Raw genomic sequence first — 26614 nt, 5'->3', positions numbered from 1 at the left:
GGGCAGGGGAGGAAGGAAGCATCAGTACAAAGTGTGTGCAAAACCACCGTAGCAACAAAAAGTCCAAAGGTTTGCATTGCTTCCGCACTTCTCTGGCATAATTCCTTCTCCTTCTCAATTCACAGCCTGCCTTCTGAGCTCTGCATATCACTTGGCACTGTTTGGCTAGTCTAAATCTCTAGCCAGGTTCTCCTTGAGAAGTTCTCCATCCTTTAATCCTAAGTTCGGTGCTGCGGTGCTCAGCGGAAGCAGCTATTCCGAATTGCTTGAATAAATAAATTAATTTAAAAATACGTGCAGAAACCTATAGGGTCCTTAAATTCATGGCCAACACTTAGAAATCCTCATGTGACCAGGGATAAAGCTCAGTCAGTGACGTCCTCACCTGCAAGCACGAGGCCCAAGTTCAGATCCCCAACGCCAGTGTGAAGGGAAAAGAAGCCATGCAGAGAGGCATGACTGTGATCTCAGGTTAATGAGGCAGAGACATGCGGATCCCGGGGACTCCTTGCCAAACAGCTTAGTCTTCTTGGCAAACTTCTGGCCAAAGGGAGACTCTCAAAATAAATGACTGAATAACAAATAACAAGGTGAACTGCTCTTGCAGAGTGACACCTAAGGTTAACCTCTGGCTTCCACAGGTACACACATTTAATTACACGCACACACTCCACACCTGCATACATACTACCTAATACATACATACACACACTATATATTCATACACACACACACCACACATACACACACGCCCATATGTGCACACACACACGCATATATACACACATGCGCGCAGTCTAGATGCCCGAGTCAATTAACACTTTCTGTGTGACAAAACACCACTTCATGATCTGTAGCCCAACATGACTTCTGCTCAGCAGATATCAGCTTCCCAGGAGCACTTGGCTAGGGTGGCAGCCTCCAGCGGGCTAACCTGGGCTTGCATGAGGTGGTCACAGTTCTAGAAACAACAGCAGGAACACTGAGACCTTTTGAGGGCTGGGTTCACACACATGTCATGATTTCTACTTAATTCTGTTTATCAAAGGTCACATGGCAAACCAGAGCCAGGGGATGGAGTAACAACCACACCCCTGGGTGTGAAGAGGGGTATCTGTCCATTTTGACAGGTTCCCATGCTTCTCTGAGATGGGCCACTTCAGACACACAAACCAGGCTGATCTGGAGCGAGGAAGCACAGCCGCCTCGGACAATACGGCCTCTCCTCAGGGCTTCACTATACTGATTTTCTCACTTACGTGAGCTCCCGGTTCAGTGGGCATGGAAAGACTGGCCACTCGCCATTCCAAGGTGACCTCCCACCCAATATATCTCAGATCTCAGCCTGACTTCCCACTCTAGTACATCCCAAATTCCAGAATAACCTCCTACCCCTGTTCATATCAAGTCCTAGAATGCCTCCCACCCCAGTGTACCCTAAACCCCAGAGTGACCTCACACTCCAGGATAACCCAAATTCCAGAACGACTCCCACCCCAGTGTTTCCCAACCCCCAGAGTGACCTGTACTCCAGTAAATTGCAAAGAGCCAGGAGCTCTGCCACAACCCACTACAGCTGCACCCTGAAATTGCTTTGTCTTCCCAAGAATGCTCTCCTTTCTAGTCACCCCGTTTTCTTTTCCAGGCAATAGCTAAAGAGCCTCAGCTGATAACCCATAACCCAGGCTGTTCCAGGCATAGCTCTGGAACAGGATTTATAGGCCGCCATCTTGGTTCCACAGCCCGCCACTCACTCCAGGTCTCTCAGGCCCCGCATCCTCAACTGCAGATCTGTGCCTACTGCTTTCGTATTTCTCCCTGAAGATGTGTCCATTGATTTGTACATTCTGTACAGGTGCAGCTTCGCTCCGGATGTGCTGGCAATGTTCAGTAAGGAAAGAAAATAGCAATGATTCACTTTTCATTTAGCCCTCTGTCCCCCAGTGTAATCGAGGTATGGCAGCTTCCCACTGAAGCAATTTGCGACTCGTACAGAGGCGTTTAGCTGAAAGGTAGAAAGGCTCCTTAACTCGGGAGAGCTGTCTTAAGTACTTAATATTTGCAAATTACAGTTCTGAGAGAACCGCTTCCAAAGTCACTGGCCACCCCTGCCACTGTGATCACGGCCGTGGGAGAGCCTGCAGCGCCACCTTCTGGGTAAGGATATCTATTACAAAGGTACCTGGTACTTGGAGCTGCTCTCAAGGTCACTCACTGCCCCAGGCAGTCAGAACCTGGTAACCAGAAAGCCACGGGTCTTCTCCCTCTTGCAGGGCGTACCTCTGTAGTCCCCTGAGACCTCAGACCCAGTGCCTCGCAACAGAGGCACTCCTTCAACAAGCTTGTCTGAAAAGCACAGGAACAGGGCGGGTTCTCAAGAGCTGGCCAGTCACCTGGGGTAGCACCCCCATTCTGCCTCCCCTTTCTGAGACCTCAGTTTTCTCACCAGCAAAACTTAAATGAGGCCAGACTCCTGAGGCTGTTGTCCCAATAGCAACAACAGCTGGTAACAGTGAGCCTGGATTTCCTCTAAACAATGTTACAAAAACGACTATGATCAGGAGCAGCACTCCTTATAGTGGAGAGAGTGGGCTCCGTGGGATTCAGCAACTCACAAACTCTGAGAATATTTGCAAACTTTGGCATCCTATAGATGCAGGGATATTTCAGCCTCATTCACCGATGAGGGAAAACCCATTAAATATTTTGTTCAATGTTGATGGTTTAGTACAAGCCATAAGTAGACAACAGGCAAGCTAACAGAGGAGAGAATGCATGGGCTTATTATTGCACAGAGCATAGCAGCTATACAAGGTGTGGGGCTCAAAGGAGAAGGTCGGGTGGCAAGAGTTTAAATATCTCTTCATGGGGGCTCGGGGAGCTGGTGATCATTAGAGGTTTGGGGAATTGGGGTGGGGTGGGGGCACAAACGAGCCAAAGGTCTGGGACTCTGAGGCTCCCTTCTCACAGGTTGAACTCAGTCTTCCCCGGTGAATGAAATTTCAGGAAGACTGAAAGCCAGGAAGGAGGCAGAGTGCTCACCTAGTGTATACAGTCTTGGGTTCCATCCTACACCAGGCATGGGGGTGCAGGCCTGTCATCCCAGCACTTGGGAGGTGGAGGAAGGAGGATCTAAAGTTCAAGGCCATCCTCAGCTTCTTAGTGAGATGCGTACTCTATCTATCCCTCTAAAATTGTTAGCCTCAAATTAACTCTTCTACAAATTGCCATGGTCATGGTGTCTCTTCACAGCAATAGAAAAGTAAGTAAGACAGAAGTTGGTGGCAAGAGTGGGGTGTTGTTATGATGGGCCTGCCGTGCTATCTTTAAGAGAATGTGGAAGGTTTGGGGACTTTGGTCTAGGAAAGCAGTGTGAATACTGTAGAGTTGACTGTTGTGATCACGGCTTAGTAGGTCATCCTGGTAGGAGTTTGTTAGGCTGTTATATGCTAAAAACAATGCGGACTATGGAGGCCCAGTTCAAGAGGCTTCAGAGGGCACCAGTTTAGCAATTGGACTAGAGATCATTCTTGTGATATATTTGTTAGATATTGGATTCCCGGTTATTGAGTTCCTCCTCTGATGTAATAAGTCAAATCAAACCAGATTTAATAAGCAGAGCAAAGAAAAGCAGAGCACTCCTGAGTGACTTTCAGGAGGGGGGAAGGGAGAACACGAGGCAGATGGGGGACCGTACCTCAAATAGTCTGTGGGCCTGGTCCCGAGCATGCCAGGGGGAGGAGCTGACCCCTGCTGGGCTTTCTATGGGCTGGGTCTGGAGAGGCAGTTCCAGAGATGACCCCCAACAATATTCTCTGTCAAAGAGCATTGCTGGGTTTTTCCCTTAATGTAGAACAAGGGGAATACCCTTCCATTGCTGGTGGGAGTGCAAACTTGTACAGCCGCCGTGGGAATCAGTGTGGTGGTTTCGCAGAAAGATGGGAATTGTTCTACCACAAGACCCACCTGTACACCTCCTGAGCTTACACTCCAAAGACACTCCATCATAACACAAGAACAATTGCTCAACCATGTTCATTGCAGTTTTATTCATAATAGCCAGAGCCTGGAAACAACTTAGATGGCCTTCAAGAATGGATGAAGAAAATATGCTACATTTACACAATGAAATATTACTTAGCTGTTTAAAAAATGACATCATAAAATTTGCAGTCAAATGGGTGGAATTAGAAAAAAATCATCCCGAGTGAGGTAACACAGGACCATAAAGATAAATATGATGTGTATTCACTTATATGTGGATATTAGCTGTTAAATAAATGATAACTAAGCTACAATCTATAGACCCAAAGAAGTAAGGTATAGAACAGTGATTCTCAACCTTCCTAATGCTGAGACCCTTTAATACAGTTCCTCATGGTCTGGTGACCACCAACTATAAATTTATTTTCATTGCTACTTCATAACTGTAATTTTGCTATTGTTATGAATAGTAAATACTTTTGGAGAGAGAGGTTTACCAAAGGGGTCACAATCTACAGGTTGAGAACCACTGGTACAGAGGAAGGGACTGCGGGGAGGGGAACACATGGATCTCTGTGGGAGGGGGAAAGAGAAAAGATTTTATGGGTGGACTGGGGCATGGGGGGGACAGAAACAGGAGGATCAGAGGGAGGGAGGATGGCAGGTGGTATTTAGGGAGGGAATGCAGAGTGACAGCTAAAAATAAACAAAAAAATCTGTTTGCAGGTGAGCTAAAACATTTGAGGCTAATTTCACTGGCAGAAGAGATTTCAAGATAGACTAATATTGACTCTGTTGCATTGTTATTAATAACCACTCTGTTGCATGTTTATAGTGGAAAAGAGCAAGCAGGGCAAAAAAATCAAAATGTACAGTCTGCCAAGAAGAGGCACACCAGGAAACTCAACACTGGAGCCCATGCTTGTGCTGAAAGAGAGATGTGATGAGAGGCGGAATCAAGGGAGCGGTGCCAGGATGTTGGAGGTGCCAGTCCTCCGAGATGTCTGCCAAGGAGCTGCACGCAGAGCATGGGACCAGCTCGAGAGAGAGAGAAGCACGTTGCAGTCAGCAAAGCTGGGAGAGCAGAACCATCTAAGTCCTCTGACATTAGACGTGGAGCTACAGATTTGGAGATGGTCTTGATTTGGTCCAATATCTCCTCAATATTCCCCCATTGCTCCTTTTTGGAATAAGCTGAGGAGGTCTAAAGATGATGACTCCTTGCAGTGGGGAAAGGGAGCCTGAACTGGTCATCTTCTGCAACCAGACAAGGCTTCTAGTTTTGAGACTGGGATGTCATCCCAGACACAAAACCTTTGACCTACAATTTGTCCTGCTTACAAGGTGTGCTGTGGTAAAAGTGGCTCAGAACTTGTGGGAGTAGCCAACCAATGACTGGTCCAACTTGAGGCCCACACCACAAAAGGAAGCCTACACCTGATGCTACTTGAAGAGCCAGGACCCAGAGGCTTGATGGCACAGAGACCTAGAATAAAATCAAACATGACTAGCCAAAAAAAAAAAAAATGAAATGACTCCTAATGATATTCATAGATTGGTACCTAGCCCAACTGTCATCAGAGAGGCTTCATCTAGCAACTGATGGGAACAGGTGAAGAGACCCACAGCCAAACATTAAGTAGAGACCAGGAAACCCTGTAGAAAAGAGGGAAGAAGGATTGTAGGAGCCAGAGGAGGCAAGGACACCACAAGAACACAGCCCAAAGAATCAACTAAGCAGGACCCTTAGGGGCTCACAGAGACCAAAGAAACAATCATGGAGCTTGTATGGGTTTAAGCTATGTCCTCTACATATTTGTTATGGTTGTATAGCTTTGTATTCTTGTAGGACCCCTAACAATGGAAGAGGGGGTGTCTCTGACTCTTTGCCTGCTATTGAAACCCTTTTCCTCCTATTGGGTTGCATCAACCAGCCTTGCTATGAGGGTATGTGCCTTGACTTATTATAACCTGTTCCGGCATGTTCAGTTGATATCCCTGGGAGGCCTGCTCTTCTCTGAAGGAAAACAGAGGAGGAATGGATCTGGGGGAGAAGGGAGGTGGAGGAAAGGACTGGGAGGAGTGGAGGGAGGGAAAACTTTGGTCCTGATGTAATCTATGAAAAAGAATAAATAAAAATATAAATAAATAAAGATGCAGTCACCGAATAAATAAACTCACTTCCACTCCTAAGGGAAAACTCTGTGCTGCCTCCTGAAAGGTTTTATAATAGAGCCTATGAAATAGACAGAGAATAGATAAACCAACCAAAGAAGACCTGTTTCATGCTTATGCATACAAGACTCACATACTGGAAAGTCAAAGCCGAGCCAGATGGCAGAAGCTCATACAACACTCTGAGCACAGACAGGGGTGGGTGCCTGGAGGCTCAGGTGGAGAGGGTCATCAGGAAGTCGCTTAGGTAAACACATGGTGCCAAGACACAGCTGGGCCTGGTCTCTAGGGACAGGCCTCATCACGGCAGCCGTTGCCTGCCGACGCTGCCCTAATGTGCTTCTGTTAGAGATGGACATCACTTTTACAGAAGGTCACCTTTTCGGAGCTGTCCGTGTGTCTTCAGTGTCTCCAAATAGACAGCTCAAAACAGGTCAAAGAAGTAAGCGGCACAATCTGGCCAGCCTCCTGCAATCACTCTTTTGGAGGGATGGGGAAAGAATGGGTGTTCTGAGTCCTAGTAAGATTGTGTTGAATTTTTATTTTTTTTTTAATGAGAAAGTTACAGTTATAATTTAAAAAAAAAAAAAGTTTATTTTTCTGAATCTTCCAACACTGCTGGGCTCTGGTTGACTCTGCAGTTATTGATTTTAGCCCCTATCACACCTGCACTTCTCAGACATGACCCAGAGTTCCCTCTGCCGTTATTAGTAACGACTTCCCACATCGCCATTAGTGACCATTTCGTACAAACCAACCCTCAGGCATCGCCGGCCCAGTTCTTCTGGATCCCCCTGAGTCCTGGGAAATGATGGGCTCTTTCTGAAAAGCGGTACAATTCTCGGAATGTCGCATAATTCTGTCCTCCTGTCAACCACTTTCCTCTCCCCGATGGGCTTACAATCTGTGTCTCTCCCCAAGCAACTCAATGTTCCCAACACCTCAGCTACAGTGTTTGGAGCTGCCTACCCTCCAGCTTAAATCAGCCCACACCTTATCAGCTTCTTCCCAGACGGATGAGTGAGAGAGAAGCCACAGTGGATCCCATGTGTACTGACTGGACTTAGAGAAATGGCATCCTGGCCAATTCCATGCCCGCACGCTGAGTTCTGAGTGCTCTCTCTCTCCGTGTGTGTGTGTCTGTGTGTGTCTGTGTGTGTGTGTGTGTCTGTGTGTCTGTGTGTCTGTGTCTGTGTATGGTGTGTGTGTATGGGTGTGTGTGTGTGTGTGCTCACACCAACCCTCTGAAGCAGGAACCATCTTTATGCACAATCTACAGATGAGGAAGCTGAACCTCAGAGGTGTGGACAGACTTGCCTAATTACATGGTAAGTGTGAGGTAAAAGGGCATGACCCCTAGACAATCAGATCCCCAAACCTAAAGCCATAAAAAAGCTCTTTGCCTCAAAGCACTGGGCCAGTCTTCTGCCTGCTTTGTAGAAACGGAAAGAGAAAGTCCAGAGGGAAGAAACTGGAGCGTTGTTCTGTTTTGTTTTTTTTCTGTGAGACAGGGTTGCCCTATGTAACAGCCCTGAATGTCCTGGAACTCACTCTGTAGACCAGGCTGGCCTCAAACTCACAGAGATCTGCCTGTCTCTGCCTCCCAAGTGCTAGGATTAAAGGTGTGCGCCATCATGCCCGGCTGACCAGAACTTTCTGAATTCCTCACAATGTCCATGTTCTTACCCCATGTCCTACACAGGCCATCCACTATGGCCTCACCCACACTCACTATGAGGGTTCTAGCACATAGAGCGCAGACAGGGGCCACAGTGTGCGGCAATTGTAAGTCATTTGCCTCCCATATTTCATTGTAAGATAAAGCTGACTTGTGGTCCTTCCGCCTCAGCAATGCTTTGAGATGATAGATTTCACAGGCGCATGAGTACAGGTATCCGTGATTTACAGTAGCATGGGTACCAGAAGCCAAGGGACCCTGACAGATTCCATAGGGATGTAAGTGCCAGGAGGAGGGGCACTGACATTACATGGGGACATGACCACCCAGAAGCAAGATCACTGACAGATGACACGGGGGCACAAGAATCAGAAGACAGACTCAGAGTCATCTCAGAGGCTGCCGGCCACAGAAACTGTGCTGGGTACCTGCTTTCGAGGAGCTTCCAATGGGATGAGAATCAATACTTTGCTCTGCCAAGCAGTGAGAACAAGCTCAGAATCCAAACCAAGCTAGGCTCCGTTCCCCACTTGCCACAAGAAGAAAATCATTTTCTATAATGAGGTCTTCGCATCTCTCCCTAAGAAGGAAGGCTTGTTATCAGCCCAGCCTCTGCCTCATTACTTTTCAGGCACACAGCCAATTTTCCTGGGCACCAATGTCTTCTCTCTGTGTCATGCAAGTGTGAGTCTGAGCTGCAAAGAGCAGTCACCTCATAATCGGACCATTAGAAAGGTGTGAAGAGGGGCATGCTACCAATGGTGTTTGGGTTTTAAATTCCAATAAAAATGACCTGAAGCCTGAGGTTCAAAGGCGCTTGTTTCCATCCTCTTCTATTGCCCTAAGGGCTTCCTGAGAGAGCCACGTGTTCTGTCTACACCCATGTTGACTCGGTGGTTCTTTTTAAAAAAACGTGTGTGTGTGTGTGTGTGTTTGTATACACTCATACATGAGAAAAGTGATACACTTGTGGAGGTCCTTATTTTGTATGTTTGTGTCTTTTCTTGAAACAAATTAAATATAACCTATGCCCCCATTAGTCCACCATGCCCAAAAGTCCCTATAATCTACATGAACACCCAGCGAGAGAAAAAGATATAGAAACTGTAATATATAGAAAATTCCAGAAGACCCCTGAGATCTTCAGTGTAGTACCAAGGGGTAATTTGAGATATTTCTCTTAATAGGTACATGATATAGATATTGTGAAGGATAAATGATAAAATGTTGAAATACTGCTATCAGCTAGTATTTCTGAAACCATTATCCAAGGGGCTCAGAGCTCACATTATTCTCCCACTGTCATGCAAGTGTGGCTGTGGTTTCTGAAAACCATGGTGTGCAGGGGTTGGGGTGTATCTCAATGGGCAGAGTGCGTACCTATTATGAAGGAAGCCCAGGACTCAGTCTCTTAAACAGCGTGGAAAGTGGGTTTAGTGATGTATGCCCATGATTTCAGCACCTGGGGGAAGAAGCAGGACATTCAGGAAGTTTTAAGGTCATCAAAAGCAAGTTCAGGCCAGCCTGGGCTACATGAAGCTTGTCAAGACAGAGTCAGAGAAAGGGGATTGGGGTCAGCCTCCGGCACCATCTTCAGGCACTTTCTACCTCATGTTTTGAGGCAGGGTCTCTCACTGGCCTGGAGCTCACAGATGAAACCAGGCTAGCTGACCAACAAGCCCCAGGGATCTGTCCAGTCATCTCCCCAGCACTAAGAATACAACCATGTGCTTTTTTTTTTTTTTTAATGTGTGTTAGGGGATCGAACGCAGGTCCTCATGTTTGTCAGGCAAACACTTTACCAGCATGGCTTTCTCCCCAGCTCTTTATAATGGTGTTTTTAAAGAATGAGAGAAAGACAGGCAGTGTTGACAGAGCCTGAATGTTGAGAGTTAAGATCTTGGTACCCCATCTTCACCTCACCCCAGCGGGTGTCCCTCCAGAATGTCTCCTCAGTTCAAGCCCACCCAGCATCCCTAGCTGCTCTAGTTTCATTCTGTGATTGTGCCAAACACTGTGGCACAATCAGCTTGGGGAAGGAAGGGTTGACTTGGTTTAAGCTGCAGGCCCAATGTGGAGGAAAGTCAGGGCAGGAACCCAAGGCAGGGACTTGAACCAAACCACGGAGGAATGTTGCTTGCTAGCTCACTCTCTGACCTGCTCTCAAGCCCACGCTAGCTTCCTGGTACAGCCCAGAGCGGCCCACCGAGGTGGGAACCCTAGGGAAGGGACTGCTCACAGCAAACTAGGCCCTTCTTCATCAATTAATACCATCCACCATAGACATGGCCATAGACCAATCAGATCTAAGCAGTTCCTCAATCAAGGCTCTCCACTCAAATGACTCTAAGCTGTGGCAAATTGGAACTTAAAGCTAAGTAGGACACCAGCCACCCTCTGTGCACCGGTCATTCTGCAGACTGTGTGGTGCCATGGAAGTCTCACAAGGCTCGGTGCTATTGCTGCAACTATCCCCACATTGGCAGGGAAAGACTTAACCACAGGAGGTAGGTTCAGCCCCCTGGAGCAGAGCTGGGAGCTGAGCCTGAGACTGTGGTCTCAGCTGGTCTGTACCATGCTCATTCCAGAACATCTAGGTGAAGCAGGAGTCATCGAAGCTCATGGTAGCAAAGCCCACAGCCATCTATTGGCCACACAGTTCTATTGACCATGCAATCTGAGAGATGCTCCCTTAACTCTGAGTTGGATTCTTCATTTTCAGTGGAAGCCAAGGGCTGCTGTACCTTCCTGTAAGGACCATGGTGAAGTGACGCTCTGGTCCAGAAGACTCAGGCCCACAGCTGCCATCCAATCTAGTGTGCTGGCAGGAAGGTACAGGTTGTAGTTAGAAAGAGACTTCAGCGGCCCCAGGCAAGCATTGCAAGCCCCTTAGTTCTCAGGCTACTGCTCTGGCCCGTACAGTCTCCAGGTCCCCACTTCACAGGGCTAACCTATGGACTCTAGACACAGAGGACACCAGACCCTGGCCTTGAGAGAGGTCCTGCCCTTGGTGCAATGCCCACTACTTGACATTTTTACTAATTTTGGAAGAGGGACCTTTCATTTTCAATGCAAGCTGAGTCTCTTCTTCATTTGCTCTCTTATTTTCCAGGATGCTCTGTCCTCTAGCATCCCAGTCTGCATTCCCATCAGGGTCCTGAGGGCTTTGTTATAGCTTACTGCACTGTGTCCTACTTGAAGCTAGCTTTGCTGCTGAGATTTTTGTCACGTGATTCTTCTCACTTGGTGCCAGAAATTTTACTTATTTATTTATTTGTTTATCTATCTATTGAGATAGGATCTTAAGTAGCCCAAGCTGACCTCAAACTCACTGCAGAGTTAAACGTGACCCTAAGCCTCCGACCTTTCTTTCTCCATTTCCCAAGTGTCAGGATTCCCGGTGTACCACAGCGCACCTGGCTTATTTTAGGGTTCCTTCCCTTTGCATATTTCCTGGCTGGTTCTGAGATACAGGTAGGAGGAGCCAGCTCAGCTGTCATGTTGACACCTAATGGGCACCAGCCGCTGGTGCCACTTCTGCCTGGTGATGGCAGAGGTCCCAGGGTATTAATAGTGGCTGGCAGCAGTTCACTGATCAATCTGCTGGAGGACAGCGAGCCAGACAGAAAGGCAGCTGGAAACCCTTCTGGAAGGGACCTGGTCCAGCTCTTCGGGGGTCCCTGACAGCCAGTCCTCAAAGCACTGATTCCTGGTTCCTCAATTTCAGAGAGATTTATAGCACTGAGATGTCCCACCAGCCCTCCCTCTGCAGTCCCCACCCCACCGCACCCCTGTGCTCCCCCTCAGAGATGGAAGGAACTGGGCCCAACTTCTAAGCCCTTGCTGATGCTGCTCCTGCTGAGGGATCTCAGTCAAGAGGCTGCACCCTCCAAGCCTCGATTTCTTGTGTGTAAAATAAGGGTTTGTGGAAAATGAGCTCATGAATAAGCTCTGGGTTCAGGCCCCAGCACAGAAGGAAAGAGAGAGACTACACAGGTTGTCCAGCTGAGTCTTCTGTCCTCCACAGCCCTGGTCCCCTCTAAAAAATGTGTGATCTTGGTGGCTGTATTTGTTCATACTTGTACAAAACTTTGAACTACTATCTGCTGACATTCTGTCAAAGCAGAATACCTGCATTTTTTAAGATTTGAGGACATCGCCCACAATGTAGACAAAATTAAATTCAACAATGGACTCCCAGGTGGGCTCAGCCTAAGATCTCCTCCCTGTATACCTTTTTAGCTATTTATTTATCAAGGGATTTATTGGCGCTAGCTCCTTAACATCTGTCGCTTGACACCCTACCCACCACTGTGTGATCAGATCAAACCAACTGGGACAAATCTCATCCCAGTCAAGAAGGACAATTGAGACCAAACCACCAGATGGCTAATCAGAGAGGTCGCCCGAGAATACTGTTCAGATACGGACGGGGGGGGGGGGTGTCAGATCAAAATGAAGTCATGCTGTGCTCAGTGGCACTTGCCTATAATAATCTCAATACTTGGGAGACCAAAGCAAGGAAGATTGTAAATTTGAGGCTATTAGCCAGACCGTTTTAAAAGCAAGAACAAAAAAGCTCAGTGACCCATATCAGGCCCTCCAAAAATAACTCCAGAGGAGAAGTTACCCGATGTGGTTAACTGACTGCCTTCCAACCTACCTGCAGTCTGTTCATATTTGTTTCCGACGCAGCAATATTTTGAAACTTCAAGACTAATTCATAGCTGTTTGGTGCACTCTGTTGTGCACACCTGTGAGCTGGAAAGGCCTCTTACTGATGAGAAGTCATTGCTGGCAGTAAAATGTGTGCATCACGGAGGGAGGTGAGCCCCCATGTGGCACTGAGTTTACAGACAGGACTTTCTACTAGCAGTGGGAACTCCTCTAAGCAGGGCTCTCTTCAGGTATCTGCCAAAGTATCTCAAGTGCCGCTGCCATATCCTGTAGTTTACTTCTTTCTGTAAACGGAGATGATTCTTAATGTCATCATTGTGCAGCCTATCTCTTCGTGTGATGCCTAGAATTCTCCTGAGACATGCCATCTCAAACACATTCAGCTGCTGTTCTGAGGGGTGTTTCATTATCCAGGTTTCAGAGTTGTAAAAAAGGCAATTCGGGCTGATATCTGTGAGTTCAAAGCCAACCTGGTCTACAAGAGCTAGTTCCAGGATAAGCTCCAAAGTTACAGACAAACTCTGCCTCAAAAAACCAAAAAAAAGGCCGGGCGGTGGTGGCGCACGCATTTAATCCCAGCACTTGGGAGGCAGAGGCAGGCGGATCTCTGTGAGTTCAAGACCAGCCTGGTCTACAAGAGCTAGTTTCAGGATAGGCTCCAAAACCATAGAGAAACCCTGTCTCGAAAAACCAAAAAAAAAAAAAAAAAAAAACCAAAAAAAGACGAAGAGGAAGACCTGAAAAACACTGGATAGATAGCATAAAGGAAGACTGTGGAACCTTGACATTAACACAAGCATCTAGGACTGCCCAGAATAGGAACAACTGGAGAACCGCCCTAAACCGGCTGCCCATGCATGCTTAAGCATTGCTGGGCATAAATGATGATGATGATGAGCAGTGGGGGACCATATGGGACAGAAGGGAAGAGGGGCACTTTCGTGTGCTGTATTCTAGACACACCCGTACTTGAGTGTGTACATTAATAACATCTGTACACACGTGTTATTAATTGTTTAATAGGAGCACATGGATAATGGTGGCTGCATTTTACAGCAACTCCTTCTCATCCTCTGTCACATTTAAAGGGCAAAAGTAAAACGTGTAGATGAAGTTTTTTGTCAGGACTGCTGGCTCCCAAATAACCACACAGAGACTTAATGTTGATTATAAATGCTCGGCCAACAGCTTAGGCTTGTTACTAACTAGCTCTTACAACTTAAATTAACCCATACTTCTTATCTACACTCTACCACATAGCAGTACCTTTTATCAGCATGGCATGTTCAGCTTGCTTCACTTTATGCCTCCTAGCAACTCCCCGTGACTCCACCCTTCTTTTTCCCAGCATCCTCTCGATTTGGTTTTCCCGACTCAGCTCTTTTTGCCTAACTATCAGCCCATTGGCTCTTTATTAATTGAATCAGAAGGCACCCTAGCAAAGACACATCTTCAGAGTGTACAAAAAGATGATTCCATAGCATTTTTCTCTTACCCAAGACCCACAAAGCAAAAGTCACAAACTCAGTTCCTATGAAGCCAGAAGAAGAGGCCTAAGAGAGTGAAGGAGACCCAGCCACAGGAGCACTGTGGGAACTAGGAGGCCCTCAAGATGAAGTGCTATCAGGCCGCTCTGACCTTGGAGACATCCCAGATAACACATCCACTCTCTTTGTGCACTGGGCACTAAGTAAAGGCCCTTTTCAAGGTCTGCATCAAAGGCTTCTTCCAACAGTTCTAAGAGGGAGGCTATTAGCGTCTTCATCTAAACGGCAGCTCAGAGAGATTGAGTCACTGATCCTAGATCATACAGCTGGACTTGCAGGGCCAGTTTGACTAAGAATTTACCCTTAATTGGTCTTTATACCTTGAATACCCCAAGAATAGTACTCCATACAGGATCACCTTGCCTCCTTCAGACACTCTTACAGACCATGGTAAATAGAATGTTTTCTGTGAGATGCAGCTAACGCATCATAACAATTTTAGCTTTATTATTTTTGTTCTTTTTGGTTAATGAGACTGAGTCTGGGAACTACCCTGAAGCTCACCATCCTCCTGCCTCTGCTTTCCAAGTACAGGCTATAGACCTGAGCCACCATGCCTGTCTTGAGACTATTGGAATAGTTTTCCTGGAGTATAAATGCATAGCATAAGGCGACTTGTTCTAAGTGTACCAAAATGACCCTTCACTGCCCAATCATCCCCATGTTCCTTGAACCCTATCCCACCTCCCACTCTTAGCCCCAAATGGCCATTGACCTGTTCTGGCTCTCCAGAACTTTGCTTGTTTGGGGCCTTCTGTGAAAATGAAATCCTAAGGCACATTGTATCTGTAGCTAGAATTTTCCCCTCGGCATGGCAGTCCCGAGACTTGTCCTGGATGGAGGGGTCAACTTGTCCCATTTAAAAATGATTTTATTACTATGGGGGGCACATGTGCAGGTCAGAGGACGTCTTTGTGGAAAAGCTGGTTCTCTCTCCTCCCCCCCCACCCCCCGCTTGACCTGGGTCCCAGGGTTAGAACTCAGACCCTGGCCGGGCGATGGTGGCGCACGCCTTTAATCCCAGCACTTGGGAGGCAGAGGCAGGCGGATCTCTGTGAGTTCGAGACCAGCCTGGTCTACAGAGCTAGTTCCAGGACAGGCTCCAAAGCCACAGAGAAACCCTGTCTCGAAAAACCAAAAAAAAAAAAAAAAAAGAACTCAGACCCTGGGCTTATACAGCAAGTGTTTTGTCTGCCAAGCCATCGCTCCAGCCCCAAATTGCCCTTTTAATCCCTAATGAGTGGGGTCCACTCCAGAAGAGTCTGTGGTTACATTTCACAGGCGACAGGCATCTGGATTGTCCTGCATGAGTATTTGTGTCTTCTCATTTTAGTCTTTTGTGCATGTGTGTCAGACAAGTTCTCACATGGTCAAGACTGGCCTTGAACTCCGAGTACTGGAATCATAGGACTGCACCTCCAGGTCAAGATCATAGTTTACTTTCGTTTCTTTCTTAAGTTATAAAAACAAAAGGCTTAATTTTGGCTCATGGTTCTGGAGGTCCAAGGTAGAGGGACCACAACTATGCCAGCAAGGCCTTACTACGAGATCAAGTCCCCAATAGCGCAGAGTCAGGTGAGAGAGAGTTCTTGTCACAGTTTAGTTAGGAATTGAAATGAGAGTCTTTGCTTCTCTTGAGACACTATGGGAGTGGAGTTGCTGGGCAACCTGGTGTGTATACTTTTAGCTACCTGCGAAAGTACCAAACTATTTTATACAGTGGCTGCTCTCATGTTCACATCAACAATGTAGTAGGGTCATTTAGAGGGCTTCTTCAAGTGAGTATTAAGTTCTACAGTCCCTTTCTTTTTCAAAGCGATCATGTAAGCACCGGTCTTCCAGATTTCACCCGTTCTGCTGGGAGGAAGAACAAAAGATGCATGAGCCCTCGGCGTGAAACAACAGCCACACTCCACAGTCTGGAAACTCAAAACTCCGGGAAAGCCCTGCAAATATCCATTCCACAAAGGACCAGCATGAGGTCCCTAGAGCCAGGCTGGAGATCTTGGCCGGTCCCCAGCCCCGCCCACTCCGCTCCAGGAGGCGGGACTTATCTAGGGAGGCGGGGCCTAGGGGCAGGGATGAGAGCACGCGGCTCCGGATGATTCCACCTACTCAGGGATAGGCTGTTTCTGACAAGGGCGGAGCTGGTGGGTGGAGCCCAAAGCGTGCGCTCCGCTGTGAAGCCCCGCCCACCGCGCTCCGCTCCGCTCGGGGGGCGGAGCCTGGGGAGGGTGAGGCACGGCCCGGTGGGGCGGGCTCACGGCCACGGCCCCGCCCACCGCGCGGTGTTGGGGCTGGTTCCCGAGTGGGCAGCTCCGGAGCAACGCTTGCTCGCGGCGCGCCATGGCCGGGCTGCTGGTGCTGCTTAGCCCGGCGGGAAGAGTGGGCGCCCGGATACTGCCCCGGACCCCTTGGCTCCTGGGAGCCGCCACCTCCTGCGCGCCACCGCTCTGGGCCTTGGCCTTGTCCCGCCCCGGGCCGAACTCCCGGCTGCTGCACACGGCCCACAGGAACTGCCTCAGCCGCCAGGTAAGCCTCCCTACACTTACTCGGACCCTGAACCCCAAGTAGCCTAAACGCCGTGCCAAGGCAGTCCCAAGGACAGCTTTGCATTGCACCTGCCCAAAATGGGTCACCTCCAGGGTCCCTGAGTTCTCAGATCTCCAAAATCGAAAAAACATCTCTTCCAGTTAGCAACCTGAGAAACTGAGGCTTGGGGTGGGGTGGTGCTCGGCCCAAGGTCATGGAGTCTCCTGCCGGGCCCCAGTTTCTAAAGCCAGAACAGTGGCGTTACCGAGCGGACTGCAAGGGGCCTGAACTCACTATGAACTTCCAAGCCGGCCTTTGAAGTTGTCCATTCTGAAGTTCAGTTCAGGCCTGGGCACTGGGCCCAGGAGGCGTCTTCTTGGGGTGCCGGTGTATCTACCGCCTCCCTGTGCCGGTTGCTCCTCCCTTTTTGTGTAGCTGGAAGAGCAGGCTCTCAGGGCAAGCAGTCCATCCTGTTTCGTTATGGTTGCCTTCCCTGAATGCTAAGAGTGAAAACTAGCTTCCGTTCAGCCAGCAGCGCAGCTCAAGAGGGTCTTTGAAGAAAGTAGTGGAGTACCCAGATCAGAAGCGTTAAGTCGTGGCGCAAGCCTGGATCCCTGCAGGAGAGGGCTTCCAGCTCCTGAGTCGGGCTGTGTGACCTCAGACCCAGAGCCCAGGAGGTCTGGACCTGAGTCTGGCCTTTCAGAAGGCTGAAACTGGCACCTTGCCACCAAGAGTCTGGAGGACCACCGCGATGAATCAGGCAGTTCTGAGCCCTGTCTGCTCTTGTAGCTTTTCAGTAAGTAGCCAAAGGGATTAGTCCCTGTACTTGGGTGCCTCACACAAACATGGATGGACTTACTTCCTTCCCCTCTCCTCTCCTGGGTGACAGACAGGACACTGGCGCCTCGTCTCTAATCCTGAGCTCAGGGCAGGATGCTTAGAACATACCGCCTGCTTCCTGATGATTCTGCTTCCCTCTCCTCCAGGAAGTCTTCCCTGACTGCCAGTGGTGTGCCCCCAACCCACCCGCGCGGCATACACACACACACACAGTCGCTTCTCTGAAGTTCCAATCTCTGCCTCCGTGATCTGGAACAATCTCTCACCTTGTTCCACCACCTCAGCCCTGCTGGCAGCCCAGACTCTGCCTTGATCGGTGTGTGTTCACAGCAAGGATGAGTGTGGTCTCCAGCTCCTAGGATCCCTGTCCTTGCTTGCTAAGTCAATAACCTTGATTGAATGCTCTCACTGTTCCGTGTCTCTAGAATGAGATGCTAATAGGTCTTTTCCCAGAGGGTGACTATAAGAGAGCATGCTAGCTGGCGTCTGGTACATCATACCAGACTTGCTGTCCTCGGTGTGATTACACACCACAGCTGGGCCCCAGAGCCCAGGCGCCAAGCTTGCCTCTTCTGCTGATTGAGAGATGGATGGAATCGGAACCTAACAGAAGGTTCAAAACCTTCGCTGTTGGGGAAGGGCCTGCCTAGGCCTCAATCCAGCATCCCACTCCATCTCTACTCTGGCTGCCTTCATTAGGAGGCCAGCTGGGGTCTCCAAATGTTCTAGACATTAAATCAAGTGTCTGAGGGCCATGCCCACCTCGGCCTTCAACAAGGACCGCACTGTGTCAGAGAGGGGGAGATACAGTGCCCCAGAGGCCTGCCTTTTCCCGTCACATGATTCAGGGTCATGTAGACCGAGTGGAGCCCACTTGGGATATGGGGAGGGGCAGGCACTGTTATGCCAGCGGCTTGCTGGCGTCCCTTATCTAAGGAGCAGCACCCATCCCACTAGCCCCTCGAACTCCCTCTACTGGTCTGTCTTGGTGTGTCCTCACCCTGCTATGTCACTGTTGTCCTCTGCTCCCGAGACTCTAGTCTCCTTTGAGGTTGGTCTGTTTTGCTACTCAGGAACACTGTGACCCAGAGAAGAGACAGAAGGCCAGGTGCTGGGACTGGGATCCGGTTAGCTCCTGTGCTGTCCTTGGTTACACACTCAACCCCTCGGGGCTCTGCAGGTCCTCTTCCGTTCGTGGGGGGTGTTGTAAGACTAAAGTTTTCCCGGCATTCAGAACACTCTCAGTACAAAGTCAGCACGTGCGGTGCTTATCAAACAAGTAGAAGCGGGTGTCCCAGCACTGTGATCAAGTCCCTGCCCCTTTTCTGATAAGGCTTTCCTCTGGCTGTTTTGAAACATGGTCTCGTGTACTCCAGCCAGGCTGGTCTCAACTCAATAAGCCTGAACTTCTGACCCTTCTGCCCCCACCTCCAAAGGGCTGGGATTATCGGCTTAGCCCACCAAGCTGGGTTTACACAGTGCTAAGAAATAAAAGCTTTGCACATGCTAGACCATGCACCATGGAGCCGCATCCCCGCCTGAGCACTTTGAGGTCAAATGTCACACACTCAGGGCAGTCTAGAGCACTTGGGTGCAGTAAGCAGTGATACTCTATGGACAATGAGTGTCTGCAAATGCTCCCATTGCTTGCAGGTCACGCTCATAAATCCCTCTGGTTTGGCTTCTTTAAACCCCTCAAAGACTTGGAAGAAAAATGCATGGCCCTTCATGTCCTGCAAGAGTGGCCATTCCTAATAGGAGGGACTTTTCCAGGATGTTCTGGATCTGGAGGACAGGAGGAAAAGCTGCCAGCACCTTCTTTTATTGGCCAGCACTTGCCCCTCTCCCGTCCTTGAGTCCTGCACACCCTGCTGAAATGCTCACAGAGGCCCTGGTTCTTCCTGATAAGTAATCCTCTCCCTCTGGGCTGTGCTGATAGGATAGTCTGCAGCCCCTCCCAGTGCCTGTATCTCCCTTAGACCAGTGTCAGTCAAAAGCCCATTGAAGCTCGGCCCCGGGCAATCTCAGTTATGGTCCATTCTCCATGCCCCAGAGCTGCCACAGCTGTCCCTGATGAAGCCCCTTTGTCTCACACCCTCAGGTTTGGCAAAAGGCCTTCTGGCCCAGAAAGGAGACTAGAAAGGCAGCCAGACTTCCATCTAGAAAATAAACAGAGGCTTCTGCAGGGCTGGCAGAGCAAACATCAGGACCAGACTTTGTTTAGAGAGGGGAGCAGGCTGAAGAGATGGTTCAGAGCCCTGGCGACTCTTGCAGAGGACCTGGGTTCAATTCCTAGCATCCACAGACAGCTCACCACCGTCTCCAGTAACTCCAGTCCCAGGGGATCTGAGGCCATCTGGCCTCCATGGACACTAGGCATGTATTTGGTGCAAAGGTGTACATACGTGCAGGCAAACACGCCTACACATAAAATAAACAAATCTTAAAGGGGGAGCCTTGGAAAGCCTTATGGAGGTACTGTTTGATTAGGACTTAGAGCCTACAGTGGAGGGACTCTTAAAGGAGGCAGCATTTGCATTTGTATCAGATATGTGGAATGGACACACATGTACGTGCACTCGCGCATGCGTGCGCGTACACACACACACACACACACTTCACCCCTGGAGCACAGCCTGAGCTAGCAGGGCCAGGACAGAGGGTCAGGTGAGCAGAGCTTTCTCTCTAAGCTTAGTGATTACTTTCTAGTCACCTCTGGAACTGATGACAAGGCCCAGTCCCAGGCCTTTCCCCAGATCTGCAGAGTCAAAGCTGGGCTCATGCATGTAGGTACAAACAGAAGAGCACGCAGGCTGCCCACTGATCAGCATCCACGGTCAGCAGAATTTGTGCACCGGGCACTGGGGAGGGACACAGCAGGGTCACGAGCCTTATCCCACAAGTGCAAAGTGAGGGCCCAGAGCTGCAGCAAGTGGCTGCCACAGCAAGGATAGACCTGGTGGTCCCCTGCAGTGTGGCAGAGCTGGCTGGGTAGATTCAGTTTGTGGCTTTCCTTCTCATTAGGGGAGTCCTGGCTCATTTCCTGGGGATCCTGGCATGCTCATTCCCTTTGCCTTTGCAGGCTCACACGTTAAAATCAGGGAGGAATCTGCCCAGCTGCAAGATCAATAACCAGAGGTGACTGGCAAGAGCCAGACTCATAAATCCTTTGGCTAAAAGCACTCTCTTGTGGAGGTATATTTTGTCTAATCCAGATGTGGGTGGGTTCTCTGTTGTCTGTCCCAAAGTTGTAGACTAGATGATAATCCAGCAAGTGTTAAGATCATGCCATGTAACCAACCAGATGGTCCAGTGGGTAACACTTGCCTTGTACACCTGACAGCCCTGAGCTCAATTCCTGGTCCCCACCGTGTCCCCATAGGCTCAGGCGTGTAAACACTTGGTCCCCAGTTGGTGGCTCTATTTGAGGAGGTGTAGCCTTTCACTGGGGGTGGCCTTTCAGTACAATCCTGCTCCACTTCCAGCTTGTTCCGTTTCCTGACGTGATCTCTCAGCTTCCTGCTCTGGCCAGCAAGCTGCCCCTTGCTGCCACGCCTCCCAAGCATGATGGACTCTTCTCCCTCTAGAACTGTGAGCCAGAACGAACTCTTTCACAGGCTGCTTTTGATCGTGGTGTTTTACCACAGAAAAGTACCTGATACACAGATGTAAAGGTGCTTGAAAAGAATCGACTCACCAAGTTGTCCTTTAACTCCATGTACATACTGCGACATGCGTGCCTGTGCACATATATGTGTGCACACACACAAATAATGTGTTTTTAAAAAGAAGATTGCTACACAGCACGGGTAATATCTATACCCATTCTGGTCAGTATTTTGTCCAGGAATCAGCCTTCCCTGTCATGTTTCCTGTCTCAGCGAAGGCACGTGACTTTTAGAGCCCCATCCTATTCCAACCCCACCCCATCTTGCGGTAATGCAGACATGAAGTTGTGTGCTCAGTCCACAGACTTGGATGGTCTGAGCTCTCATGGGTCACTTTTCTCCTTTCAGTGACCACATAGTTGACAAAAGCAACATCAGGAAGGACAGACTCACTTTGGCCCATGCATTGAGACTGTAGTCCATTGTGGCGAAGTCATGGTGGCCGGAGGGTGAAGGTGTCTGAAGTCAGGAAGCAGAGCAAGATCAGCGCTGGCACTCAGAGCACTTTCTTCTTACACAGCACGTGGGCCCTGTCCAGGGAATGATGTCACCTACGTGCAGGGTGGGTTGTCTTCCCTTCCTTAGCTCCTGTGGAAACTCTCACAGACCTACACACACGCGTCTCCTACAGTCATTCCAATCGAGCGTCGCAGCTCTGGCCTTTATAACAAGCCTGCAGGGCTCCTCTGATGCTTGACACATTCGCTCCTGTGCTAGAAGTGAGGAGTCCAAAATCTGCCTCGCTGGGCTAAAGGCAAGGTGACATCAGGGCCAGTTTCTTCCCGAGGTTCCAGGGCAGAATCCACTTCCTGCAGCTTGTAGGCCTTCCACCCCACCCACGCCCACATACCAGTAAACCAGGAGAAGAGCATCTTCAAACCTCAGCACCCGCTATCACCTCCTCTACTCAGACTCCAACTCCTGCCTCCTCCTTTCCCTTATAAAGACCCACCCAGAAAAATCCAAGTTAGCATTTCCATCTCAAGCTCCATGCCCAGATCCCATCTGCCAAGTCCTGCAGTAGGAGGTGACCTGGCCATCTCCGGGGCCATTGGGGCTGACCTAGCCCTGGCTTAGTGGGAATGAGCGTGATAATTAGTGTCTATAATAATAATAAGTGGGTAGAAAGAGGTATAAAACTCAGGTAAGGGTGAACATCTGTGGCGGCCATCAACCTACCCTCCCTTTGCTCTGTGCACAGGAGCCCAGCAGAATCACTGAGCCAGGAAGCGGTGCCAAGAGCACAGAGGGAAAGCTAAGCAAATCACAGCAACTGAAGAAGGTCTTCCAGGAATACGGGGCTGTGGGTGTGTCGCTGCACATTGGGATCTCGCTGGTCTCCTTGGGGATATTCTACACAGTTGTTTCCAGGTACGATTTTCTTTTTTTTCTTTTTCTTTTTTTTGGTTTTTCGAGACAGGGTTTCTCTGTAGCTTTGGTGCCTGTCCCAGAACTAGCTCTTGTAGACCAGGCTGGCCTCGAACTCCCAGAGATCTGCCTGCCTCTGCCTCCCGAGTGCTGGGATTAAAGGCGTGCGCCACCACCGCCCGGCTTCCAGGTATGATTTTCAACAGTGGTCACCATGTGGCTGAATGTGGTAGCACCAGCCACACCTGTAATCCCAGCATTCAGAAGGTTCAGGCAAGCGGGTCACAGTTCCAGGTCATCCATCCTTAACTACATAGAATTTGAGGCCAGCCTGGGCTACATGAGACTCTATCCCAAAAACATTTTTTTGTTTAGTTTTGTTTTCTTCCTCTGTAAGGTAAGCTAAAAATGTGGATGAATTTTATTGTTGGTTTTGGGTTTTTTTTCGGGGGGAGGAGGTTCGTTTGCTGAAACCTACGTACTCATCCATTCCCTGTATTATATACTTTAAAAGTATGTATAGTTCATCTGGGTCAGCAAGATGGCTCAGCAGGTAAAAAGTGCTTGTCAGAAAAGTCCGGCTATCTGAGTTCTACCCCGGAGCTCACAGTGGAAAGAGAGAACCAACTCCTGGAAGTTGCCCTCTGACCTCTGCATGCATGCCATGGCATGTGCGTTGCTCATATTCATACACACAATAATCATAAGGGAGGCAAGGCAGGCGGATCTCTGTGAGTTCGAGACCAGCCTGGTCTACAAGAGCTAGTTCCAGGACAGGCTCCAAAACCACAGAGAAACCCTGCCTCGAAAAACCAAAAAAAAAAAAAAAAAAAAAAAGTAAAAATACTGTCACCCTCCTAGGCAATTCAGTTTCTTCCTTTAATCCTCATCTGTCACGTTTTCTTTGCCTCTTTCTCCCCCCAGTGGCATCGACATGTCTGCAATCCTGCTTAAGCTTGGCTTCAAAGAGTCCCTGGTACAATCCAAAATGGCAGCCGGCACCAGCACATTCGTGGTGGCCTATGCCATCCACAAGCTCTTTGCGCCCGTAAGGATCAGCATCACCTTGTTCTCTGTGCCATTCGTCGTTAGATACTTCCGCAGAGTGGGACTCTTTAAGCCTCCAGCCACCAAGCCATGAGGAAGCCAGTTTCTTCTGAACTACAGGTTTTGAGTTGGTTTCAGGGTGGGGTTTTTTGAGGGGAATGGGGAAGAGGCTAATGACTGTGTTCGATGTGGGTTTATTTTACTTTTGCCAGCAATAATCTGGTGTGTTAATTTACTTTTTTAAAAATGATATTCCTCGAGGAGCCATGTTCGTGACTTAAAATGTCACCAAGGCTTCAAAATGAGTTGACAGCCACTCATGGTGGCCCAGGCCAGTAAAGCCAGCTACTGAGGAGGCTGAGGCAGGAGGATCTCAAACTCAAAGCCTGCTTGAGCTACTGCGATTGGGGTCAACAGTGAAGGGAGGGGCTGAGGGCATTGACAGTAGAGCCCTCACCCAGCACACCAAGAACCTAAATTTGATCCCAGAACAAAATGGGACTGCCTACAGAATGCCTCTTTAGATCATTAGGCAGGAATCTCTGCAGCGCCCCACAGGGCTAACCTTGGCTCAGGTTCCTGAAAAGCAGTGGTTAATTTGCTGGCTTTGAGAACACCCTCTCGCCTGATCTATTACTGGCAGCAACCTGCAGTTAATACGCAGTATTCTGCAGACAGCTGCCAGCACCACAGTTAATCAAGGAAAAATTAACAATCCCTAATCAGTCTCCATTAACATCAAGCCCTTGACCTTCATAACAATTGTGCCAGGGAAAACCAGCCATGAGCTCTGGTGTGTTCACTGACTCCAGAGCGACTTCGTGTGTGGGTGTGATGAGGCTGTTTGTCTGCAATCTCACTGATACAGGGCAGTATTGTTTGTAAAGTATGGAAACGCGGCCCAGGTGTAACGGCGTCACTTGACTCCTGATGCCCATATTCAGAACTCAGATCCTTCCATAGAAGCTAAAAAAACATCCTAGCTTTCTCAAACAATCCTCTTAGCTGTCTAAACCTTGAGACATTCCAGAGCTGACACCATGTTTACAGTGTGCCACTGTTTACGTTTTAATTGAATTGAATCATATGCATGAAGTATTTCTACCACTTTCCAGAAAAAAAAAAAATGGAAAATGTTGTCTGTTCCGAGTAGAGACCTTAATTAGGGTTCTACTGCTGTGATGAAACACCATAACCAAAAGCAACTGGGGGGGAGGGGGGTTGATTTCACTCACAGGTCCATGTAACAGTTCATCATCAAAAGCAGTGAGGGCAGGAGCCTGGAGGCAGGAGCTAATGCAGAAGACATGGAGGGTGCTGCTTACCGGCTTGCTCATCGAGGCTTGCTCAGCCTTTCTTACTCAGGACCAAAAGCCCAGGAATGGCACCACTCACGATGGGCTAAACCCTCCCCCCATCAATCACTAATTAAGAAAATGCTGTACAGGCTTGTCTACAGCCCTTTCTTATGGAGGTATTTTCTCAATTGAGGTCCCCTCCTATCTGATGACTCTGTATCATCTTGACATAGAACTAGGCAGCACAAGAGAGCGGGACAGGTTTAACTACAGTCCACCACGGGAGGGTAAGTGTAGAGGGTGCGTTTAGAAGAAACCAAAGCAGACTCTCAAGCCAAGGCTTCCTCCTCCAGGAAGCCAGGAGCCGAAATTGGCTCCATCGCTCAACCCTCCACTCTGGGCAGGCACTTGTTATGTCATATCCAAAAGAAACTCCAGTCCCCAAGCCCCAAAGGCTGTCCAAAGATCCAGAAATGGGGTCAACCTGGACTAAAGGATTTCTGGTGGTTACATAAAAGCCAGCATTCCTCAGAACTTGTGAAACCGGTTCCCCTCTACCAAAAGGAGATATTTCCCTTCCCTCTGACAGGAGCTATGGCTACCTGTGGCTATCAGCATATCAAAGCTCATGCTGGCATCACAAGTACCGGACACACATCTAAGTCCATGCTAGCACCTCCTCTTGTACCAAACTCCCTTGAACTCACAGGCTTCCTTCCCAGCTACTCTCACGCTCCTCCGCTCCTGCTACTGTGTCCTCTCTCACAGGTAGCCCTGGTTAGGTCCAGTCTGGCTGTTCTCTCCCCTTAGGCACCATATCAGTTTATACAGTTCTTCCCTGGGGAGCCAGTCTTTGACGTCGACTCAGCTGCATGGTGACAAGGGTTGCATTCGTTTTTCTTGCTCACAATTCCGTTGACAATCGGAAAACACAAAGAAAGCACTGCTAGCTAGCAGGAACACATTTTACTGAGATCTGGCTGACAGTTTCTTAGCCCACAGTCACCCACACCATTTGTCTCAGTTAACATTTAAAGGAATTTTTGTGAGACAAACTCTCCGCTCGTGAGATCTTTAGTGTGGGATTGCGGTCTTTTCCTCTTAATGCAGCCCACAGCTGGAAGCTTTTACTGACTAAGATCAGGATGTATTACAGAAACTAATCCCAAAGACAGCCACATAGCTGAGCAAAAAGCCCCAGGTCAATGTCGGGGGCTTGTGTGGACTAGATGGAGAGGTCTCTCCATTTTGCCCAGAGCAGACCCCCACCCACCCTACTTGCCCATTCAGGTTCCTTAGTAACACCTATACAAAGAAATGCATTGAAAGTAGCAATAAAACTAATTGTACCCATAGCATGTGTCTTCCAAGCCAACAGCCATAACCATGGGTGAGTTGAGAGGTTGGAGGACTAAAGCACCATATAAACCAGCAAGACAAGCAGATCTGCTCCTGTTACCTTCAGTGGAACTGGAGCAAGGAAACAATCTTAAAACGCAAGCCATCGTTGGCCTCTAGTTTTCTAAGCAGACCCACTGACCAGCTTAGATTCTATGAAACCAATAAAAACTTTTGTAAAATGATGTGTTCTGTCATCTGTTAAGCCGTTGCTGCTGCAGGCTAGGAAAAGCATCCTGTGGATGTGGCAGCAACCAGCGGCTGATGTGAGCTGCAGGCACCAGTGTCCCACACTCGGCTTGGATCCCTGTTGTCCCATCACAGTTAACTGCAGCTGGGTGGACAGGACTTGGGATGGTGCTATTTCAACCACGTTAGTTTAGATTGGGGACCAAAAGCTCA

General features: G+C 48.9%; 2 protein-coding genes across 2 annotated transcripts in view; one reads left to right on the top strand and one right to left on the bottom strand.

Moving 5' to 3' along the window:
* LOC130881458 (G/T mismatch-specific thymine DNA glycosylase-like) overlaps positions 1-16409 on the bottom strand; it is a 38767-nt gene extending 22358 nt beyond the window's left edge. Inside the window, exon 1 of the mRNA XM_057781051.1 lies at positions 16258-16409. Within this exon, the coding sequence (XP_057637034.1) occupies positions 16258-16409 (152 nt within the window). The remainder of the gene's footprint in view (positions 1-16257) is intronic.
* On the top strand, positions 16337-26383 carry Fam210b (family with sequence similarity 210 member B). Its single transcript, XM_057782027.1, has 3 exons — positions 16337-16593; positions 22303-22472; positions 23394-26383. The coding sequence occupies exons 1-3, from the start codon at positions 16408-16410 to the stop codon at positions 23608-23610; spliced, it is 573 nt and encodes a 190-aa protein (XP_057638010.1). The 5' UTR covers positions 16337-16407; the 3' UTR covers positions 23611-26383.
* The last annotated feature ends 231 nt before the right edge of the window (positions 26384-26614 follow it).

The sequence above is a fragment of the Chionomys nivalis genome, chromosome 9, assembly GCF_950005125.1.
Source record: "Chionomys nivalis chromosome 9, mChiNiv1.1, whole genome shotgun sequence".
NCBI lineage: Eukaryota > Metazoa > Chordata > Mammalia > Rodentia > Cricetidae > Chionomys > Chionomys nivalis.
Note: the sequence above shows the minus strand (reverse complement) of the source record. Positions and strands in the feature narration are given on the sequence as shown.